Source organism: Sinocyclocheilus anshuiensis, unplaced genomic scaffold, assembly GCF_001515605.1.
Source record: "Sinocyclocheilus anshuiensis isolate Anshui unplaced genomic scaffold, SAMN03320099.WGS_v1.1 scaffold572, whole genome shotgun sequence".
NCBI classification, from domain to species: Eukaryota; Metazoa; Chordata; class Actinopteri; order Cypriniformes; family Cyprinidae; genus Sinocyclocheilus; species Sinocyclocheilus anshuiensis.
Window position 1 is genome coordinate 1204450 of NW_015555778.1, and position 9223 is coordinate 1213672.

The 9223-nt window shown below is 39.2% G+C and overlaps 1 protein-coding gene across 6 annotated transcripts in view; it reads left to right on the forward strand.

Annotated features, from left to right (window-relative positions):
• Nucleotides 1-4041: 4041 nt before the first annotated feature.
• The window catches only part of LOC107674550 (RNA-binding motif, single-stranded-interacting protein 1-like), a 20678-nt gene continuing 15496 nt past the window's right edge, over nt 4042-9223 (forward strand). For all 6 annotated transcript variants that reach the window (XM_016468546.1, XM_016468547.1, XM_016468549.1 and 3 more), the window contains exons 1-2: nt 4042-4347; nt 7664-7833. In XM_016468546.1, the coding sequence (XP_016324032.1) occupies nt 4294-4347; nt 7664-7833 (224 nt within the window). In that variant the 5' untranslated portion in view covers nt 4042-4293. The remainder of the gene's footprint in view (nt 4348-7663; nt 7834-9223) is intronic.

Below are 9223 nucleotides of genomic sequence, written 5' to 3' on the forward strand. Positions count from 1 at the left end.
TGAGGCTGCTACCAGCACACTTTACTGTTGGGATGGTACTGTGCAGGTAGTGCTTTCCTCCATACATGATGCTTGGAACTGAGGTTCATCAGACCAAGGAATTTTGTTTCTCTCTTCTTTCAGTCTGAGAGACCTTTAGGTGTTTTTTTTTTTCAAATTCCAAATGTGTTTTCATGTGTCTTCACTAAGGGTAGGATTGAGTCTGTCCACACCATCATAAAGACTGGATCGGTGAAGTGTTGCAGTGATGTTTGTCCTTCTGTAAGTTTCTCCCATCTCCACATATGATCCAGTAGCTCAACTAGAGTGGCCATCAGGTTCTTGATCAACACTCTAACCAAGGCCCTTCTATACCAATTGCGTACTGTGCAGGTAGTGCTTTCCTCCATACATGATGCTTGGAACTGAGGTTCATCAGACCAAGGAATTTTGTTTCTCTCTTCTTTCAGTCTGAGAGACCTTTAGGTGTTTTTTTTTTTCAAATTCCAAATGTGTTTTCATGTGTCTTCACTAAGGGTAGGATTGAGTCTGTCCACACCATCATAAAGACTGGATCGGTGAAGTGTTGCAGTGATGTTTGTCCTTCTGTAAGTTTCTCCCATCTCCACATATGATCCAGTAGCTCAACTAGAGTGGCCATCAGGTTCTTGATCAACACTCTAACCAAGGCCCTTCTATACCAATTGCTCAGTTTGGCCAGGAGGCCGTCAGCTCTAGGAAGAGTCCTGGTTGTTCCAAACTTCTTCCATTAAGGATAACAGAGACTACATGCTCCTGTGAACCTTCAATGCAGCAGAATTTTTTTCTGAACTCTTGACACAATCCTGTCTCTGAGCTCTACAGGCAGTTCTTTTGACCTCGGGGCTTGGTTTTTGCTCCGATATGCATTTTCAGCTGTTAGAATTTTATTGAGAGGTGTGTGCCTTTCCAAATCATACCATTTGAACTGAATTTGCCACAGGTTAACTCCACTCTAAGTGTAGTAACATCTACAAGCTATATGTAAATGTAAGTGTCCCTGAAGGCACATATATATATATATATATATATATATATATATACACACACACCTTAGCATCACTCACTTTTCTTCAGAAACGGCAAAAAATCTTATTTTTCCTGCATAAATATCAAAACACCTATATTGTTGCATATTGCTGCAGCAGCTACTGCAAAGCCAAAGGCTCACCTGACAATGTGACACTCTGAACAGACTGTTACAGACACAATCTGCTGTTCTACCTGATTCTCCTTAATGACCTCCAGCAGTGCTGAATCAGAGCTTTCTACCTCTCAGTTTCTCTCCCTCTCCTTTCCCCATCTCTGTTGACCTATTGAATTTTCCCCAACAGCTTCATGGACTGCTGGGCTTCATTCTGTTTGACCTCTGGTGTTCAGTGACTGACCCTGTGCTGTGCAGGCACTCACCCCTGAGATACAAAGCCTGGGCTGAATTTCCCTTCGTCCATCCAATGGAGACCTAACCAGGCCAAACAAAAGCCACCTCGCTGAACTGAACCCTGGCACTCGCAACAGAGAATACAGAACATGACTGGCTTTTCAAGCACTTTAAAAGAGCTTGTCTACATCAAGTCCCCTAATTGACACTGGGGTGAAAAGAACTACCTAATTGCATGATTTAGACTCACAATATGCCGTAACAGATGACACTAATCACAGCGGGAATTATTAAGCCATGTTTCTTGCTTAGACAGCAAATGAGATGCTATAAAAGGTCACACATATTGGTCTTATGATGTAAGTGCAGATTGTTATTAAAATGGCTCATACGTAGCAGTGTGTGTGAGTGTATACTTGCTGAAATGCACTCAGCAGAGCTCAGCATTGCAGAGTCAATATTAAACTATGTTTAATGCACCTGCAATGTCCCAAAAGACAACAATGACACACAGCTAACAAAGATTAATGACATGTAAGTAATATATGATTATAAGTTTATAGACAGTCCCTGAAAGTATTTTTTCTCTTATATTTTATTTTAGCTTAAAAAAAACAAACAAAAAAAAAAAAATATATATATATATATATATATAAAATCAAAAAAGCCTGGCACTCAGTTACAATTTACTAACCAATAGAAAGTAGTGAAACATTCTGTAAGTTGTGGTTTGTTTCTATGGTAACAGCAGGGGTTGTCAAGTTGACTGTGGTGTGGTTTTTGGTTGTTTTTGTGGTCAGTGGTGAAAAGTCAGATTGTAACTTTTTTTATGTTTGGCCGGATCACCTAAAAAATTGTTTTACTTAGTAATATATTATATTAATCAAGATTAAAATTAAAATTCATGTTATTATTATTTTATTAAATAACAACCTTTATTAAATAATATTTTATTTAATAATAATTTTGTCAAAATAATATACATAATATTTTATTTTATTAAAATGCAATAAATATTCTATTAAATCACATCATGTATTATTATTATTATTATTATTATTATTATTATTATAGCTAGTGGGTTTGATTTATAGGGAACACAAATAGGCTACCAATTTGCAAGTTACTTTGGATGAAAGCAACTTCTTTCTTTTGCATTCCATTCTTCATTTAATATAATGAAAGATCAATATTTTTAGAGAGAATGTGTTTTATTATGAGAGAAAAAATTTAATGCAGAAAATTGACTTCTGGTCCTTTCTTCCATCTCACTTTTCATATGTTTTGCTTTTCACATGCATATAATCAGTTTGAGCTTTGGCCTCTACCCTGACTCACTGTGGCTTTCTGCCTCACTAAACTCTCACACACATCACACTGCGAGTGGAGCTAGAAATCACACTCAGAGGGTGTGTGATGAGATAAAATTCTCAGTCCTGACTCCACAACAATGTCTTTGTGCACCAATAATTAGCAATATGACTGTAACAGCTTTTGTTACATATGCAAACTGTTATGTGACACCCATGGGGAAAAAAACATGCTTGTTTCCAATCACAGCAGCATGAGAAAGATACTCAGATATATGGGCTATAGTTACAACTTTGTGACTAACTTAACAAGCCATATAACTAGTCGAGTGAGGCTTAAACACGTTCTCATTCCCTTTCAATCACCTGTGTGGCATTTCAGTTAATTTAATATCTTTCCTACACCAAATTGCAAACTGTCATTGAATAACCCTAGGTGTTCCTTGAATCGGTACATAAGCTGTGAAATGTGATTACAGAGGAACATTACCATGACAAAAAGTAGATAAGACATGCCCTGGGCAACCCTCTAGGAGGTGTCATTTCATTTCAGCCTTGTTATTACTGTTGCAAGAGGGAACTAGTTCACACACCCCCTTGCCATTATGCCACACAGGACATTTGTCTGTTTCTATCAATTTCACAAAGCTAGAAAGTTAGTTTATGCAGTCAATACATAATGTTTTTTTTTGTTGTTGTTGTTTTTTTGGGTGTGGCTGGTGCTCATTTATAGTAGTACAGATGGTTTGTGATTATTTATGAACACCTGTCTGGATGCATGAAATTTGATTGCTTAATATCAAAATGGCAGCACCCATAAGGGGTCGACCTGCTCTCTAAGTAAATAGAATAAAATACCTATTTTTCATCATATTTCTTAAAAGTGCTATTCATTTCTTTATGTGCAAAACTTTTTTTTTTAAATAAGCAAAAAATACTTCACGAACCTTTTAATTATTCAAATATAAATAAAAGTGTTAATTAGGGTGTATCTGTATGCATGGACCTCCACCCAGGTCACAGTGGGACAGTCTGCAGTGTGTAATGTAGATGTGATTTGATGGCAAGGCAATGCGTGCGGGATTGAACCAAACCTCGTGTAGGGGGGAAACGTTTGACGCTAACAACAAGATTACTCTGGCTGTGTCTGCTTTTCTGTCAGAGCTTTAAAAATATTTGTTTCTATTCTTAGCTATTTCATGTATGCGCATAATTGAGTTGTATTTGTCGAAAAGACTAGTCACGTGTGATTAATTAGATACGCCTTCACCCTGCCGCCCGACTGCAGAATGGATCGCTCCTCAGTAGGTGGGTCTTCACTGCGGGCAACAGAACCGAGATCAATGAACCAGGCGATTTACCGAAACTGGTCGGACGAGCCAAGGTGGGAATAAACCATCGATCAAGAGCGAGGTTTTTATTTAGCAGAAATCTGCTCAAGCACGGATTATCACTTCACTCCGAAGCCAACATTGAAGTGTGCGATGTGGAAAATTTATATATCTCTACTGTAACCTAATATCAATTGATTTTGAGAGTAGATTTTTTTTAATTCATCGTTGGGTCACAACAGGGGAATACAGGATGATCTTCGCAAATACGGCCAACCCACTGCGAACTCCGTCATACCGAAAGCAGGTAGGTGAAGTGAGACACTGCACTGGTAATGATGATCAAGACTACAGGATGGACTCACAGTAGATCCCTTACCTGGGACAAAATGTATTTAACTCCTCTTGCTCGTGCGCGCGCGCACAAGTAAGCGGCGGTGTCTCAACATCTAGCGAGCTGCCTACCTAGACAGCATTTTAGGGTGCGTTCGGCGTTTTTAATCTTTGCTTACTCGGAACGGGATTATGATGGGCAGAAATGATGCATGCGTCTATGATGCCAAAAAAATGCGGTCTAGGTTGGCAGCTGGCTGTGTTTTAAGACGCGAGCGTTGCCTTTAAAGCAACTGTTTTCGGTTTTGTGCGAGTTCTTTCGTAATTAGGCCTTTTTGGATGTTAATCTTATCCATTTATGTTAATTTTATGTATTACACAACACCACTTCATCTGGACTTGCACAATGTGATATTTATAAAGTCTGTTGACGGAACTGGAAGTGTCTTTTTCCTGCTTTGGGATGTCACACAGTGAGCCCAGAAATAGAAATGAGACTAATGAAGTGTCATTTCATTTTGCTAACACTCATTTATCACTTACATGCATGAGACATGTTCTTCGGTGAATTCCTCCTGTCATATTGCACTTGTTAAGGATAGTTTGGAAGATCTCATTAATGTTACTGTCTTTTCAAAAAGATGAATATTAGCATACTTAGTCTCAATGAGTGAAGGGAAATGAGGATGCAAGAAGCCTGTGGTGAAAGTCTCCCATGGCAACTTGTGTCAGGAGATTCTTGGGTGTGTTCTGAAGAATCTCTGCCTAATTAATATTCATGAGTTAATACAATGTTTTCCAGCAATTGATGGGCCAACAGAGGGTGTGGCCTGCGGAACTCTATTTAAACATTGCTTGTTTATACATTCCAAATCTGTAAATGTGAGAATTTATGGATGTCGCACACACACACACACACACACACACACTCTACGTGAAATCACACATTTACACATGCATTTGCATAGGCGCTCTTGTGGTGGAGCTCAGAGTGATGGCTGCGATAGAGGCAGCAGAAGTTAATGGGCTTCAGGATTTCACAGTTTATAGGAACCATATGGTCTAGGATGACTACAGCGCATAGCTCAGGACCCAGGGGACACGCCGACGTATGAGAGATGGCTTGGATATTGAATGTGACCCCCTCCTCACTCCCTCTCCCATTGCGTTTTCGATGTCTTAGTTACCCTTCCCATGACTTTGTTATTTTCCCGATTGATAAAACTGGACATGTTCCCGAGTCTGTGAGTACTTTTCATACAGCACTTTAGATTTTAGTCATGAAATTGAAAAGATGGAAGAAAATGTGTGAAAATTATTAGTTCCTTCAGTCATTTGAATAATTTGCTCCTTGAGTTCCTCAGCTGTTCCTCAGCTCATCCCTTCGTTTCTGCTTTACGCGCCTCTAAATCATCCATCTGTCTCAGCATGTGATTTTCACGCTGTTGTGGAAGGAAGAGTGGCTCGATCTCTTGCCTCAGTAATTAACAGGCGCTAACAAGCTTATGGGGCCACGTCCAGTTTCACCTCAGCGCACAAGTGTGCAGTAGCCCCTCACTGCAGAACAAAGGGGTGGAGATGGGTAGGTTAAGGGATCAGAGGGAATAGAGTTACAGTCAGGTGTACACATACACACATTCACATGCCCATTTATACATGTAAACGATAGTTTTAGTTAGAGCCACTGTCTTATCGAACCACGTCTGTTGTTTTGAGGTTTTGCCGTCACTTTTGTGGTGATTCGGTTTTGTGAACAATCACCCGCTGATGTTTAACAGGCAGCCATTTTGTGACAGCTGGGAGAAATGGAACCGTTTTAATGAATGACTAAGAAACAGGAAGTGAGTCAGTGATGTGGTGGCCGCTGCTCGGGGTGGGCGAGAGGCCCACACATCCTGTATCCCAAGCGCTCCTGCATCATGTGATCTTTCTCTGGAAAACATACCTTCCTCTCTCCTAAAGCAGATTTATGGATGAAAATGCTACTCGCAGTATGAATGAACATGCCTCTGTGGTGAGTGGTACTTCGGTTTGTTAATGAGACTCTTGAGTCAAACTCAAACCCCAGACCAATACACAACGAGCACTAAAAGGTGGATAAAAACATAATTTTCACTTATCTCACTAAATTCTCTGAACATTTTTGTTTTTTTAGGATGCATTCACATTTTAAAAAAATTGTTTGCCCAAAAATCATTCTGATTCATAACAAAAGGCTTTTTTAACTGGTTGACCTGCTTACAAAACTCATCTCAATGATTTGCGTGTTTTTTCCCAAGTGCAAACCTCTCCCCGCAGCCAATTTCATTGGTCAACTCAATCTCTTAGATACCTGTCAGAAAAACTTCAGAATTAATGGATTCAGTTCAGAAATATCACAGATGGATCAGATCTTGACAAACAATTCATTCACAAGTAAAGTTATGTCTAAGATTTACGTTTTAAATTTTAGTATGTTCCTGAAATAAAGCTATCGTATGACCTCTAAAAACAGCGCACCAGTCAATCGGACCACTTTTATGATACTTTTCCGTCTTGTTTGAAGCTTGAAAGCTTCCGACCCCATTCTTCGTAATTGAGTGGGAAAGAGCAGCCAGCACATTCTTCAAAACATCTCTTTTTGTGATCCACTGAAGAAAAAGAAAGCCATATGGGTTTGGAACAACATAAGGGTGTGTAACGATGCCATGATTTTCATTTTTGTGTGAACTATCCCTTTAATCATCGCACACTGCCATGTGGCAAGCGTTGAAAGGAAATGATGCCGCATTAGGAATTTCTCCAGAGTTATATGGGGTTTCATCCAGTGAAATAATCCCAACACATTCAGCTCTGGGAGAATGCGTAGATTGGACTGATATGAGAGTTGAAGGGCCGACTGTGCCTGTAGGCTTGTTTGTGCTTTGCTTTAATGGGAATTAGACTGTAGGGAGCTGTGGATGTGGGCAGACTCACTGGCGATGGCTGACTGTGTAATAATAACACCAGTTTACTACAGATAGAGTTAAAGATATCATCATTCATGACGAATGGAGTCACCCTGCCACAGCGTGTTTGAGGGCAGAGTGAGGTGGGGGTATTTTCTTTTTATGTTATTTTATCCTATTTCTTTTTAAGAAACTCAAAGTGGTTGGTGCTGTAGAAGAAAGAGAAGTTTGTCAGTGATTTGTTTTGGAAGTCGCTATTTTTGTTTCTACCCAAAGTGTTTCAGTGCAGCCATTATGTGATGTCATCTTCTACGCATTTCCATTTGTCAGATCAATGAAATCTTTGTTCCACTCCCATGACAGCCTCCTGTTGCTCCGCCCACCCTCCCTATGGCCCCGCCCAGCCCGAGCACCAACAACAGCAGTAGCAGCAGCAGCACAACCGGCTGGGAGCAGCTCAGTAAAACAAACCTCTACATCCGCGGGTTACCGCCAGGGACCACCGATCACGACCTGGTCAAACTCTGCCAGCCGTGAGTATTTGCTATTATGTCACGACAAAGTCACCAGTGATGTCAATTAGAGTCTTGGATATACATTCAACCAAATAAACACAGTTTCTGTTCTGTTTTCCTCTTGGTGTGAGATTCTGCAGCACAGCTGGGCTGGTGTGTGTTAACAGCTTGAACGTGTGTGATTGTCAGAATTAGGTCAAGTTATGGGATAAACCCTCATGAGCCCCTGTTTACCCCACAAACATCCACCACAATCAGCTTTTTCAAGATTTTACCACTAATAACCAGTTAAAAGCACCTGACTCATGTCAGTGATATCATAACCTGTCACATGATCTAATTTTAAGGTTGAAGGGAACATGAAATGGTGTTCACAACCAATGTTACCAACACGTTAACCAAGTTTAATAGGATATTCAATAAAAAAATGTAGCACAGAACTTTATTTTATCAATTACACAGTGCTGGACATGGTATCCCACAATGCAGTGCCTGAATTCACTTTACATTTCCTTTCTGGTGAATTTCCCAAATAAGTGAGGTCTTTCTATACTCATTATCTCAACAGACTTCCTATATTTCTGTTGAGAAACAAATATATTGCATACTTCATACAAAATTGAATGAAACTGATTTTTTTTTAAGTCAGGCTACAACAATATTCAATGATTTTACTTCTGTAATCGTATGGTGGGGCTTGGTTTTTATCCATTGGGAACTGATTGGATCATGTAAAGTGGGCATTGCTTACCCAGATGGAGAATGTTGGTGGATAAAAATAAGAGGTATTGGTGACATCCGCTGAAAAAGTTTAGTCATTTCAGAAGCGGAGCAAGTAAGGATTACAAAGACAAACATATTTTTGTTTGGAATAATATGTGCTGATGAATCATTTAAAAGTTGTAAGCCACGAACCAAACCAACCAGCTACGACTTGAATTACAACATTACAAACTTTGATTCGAAACTTTGATCTACAAGGAGAAATATAAAACTTGCTTTAAAGATGTTGATTATGTATAAAGAAAAAAGTATATATTTTATGTATATTTCAAAATATGCATATGTATACAAATATTTAAGTTGTTTGAGTGTGTAGGGAGACTGACTCAATTACGTCATGCTCGGCTCTTTATAGGAGTGCCAAAAAGTTCTTTAGCGTGTTTCACTCGTCACAATTCTCTGATTGTTGGAGATTTATTTGCATAATAATGGGTAATGTACTTTTCCACCAGGAATTCTCCTGTTGAACACCATTATTTAAAAAATAAGTTCAAATAATTTAATTAAAAAAGCATATACCATTGATTAACAACCTTGAAACTCACAGTAGGTCTGTCTTTAAAGGGGTCATATGATGTTGCTAAAAAGAACATTATTTTGTGTATTTGGTGTAATGAAATGTGTT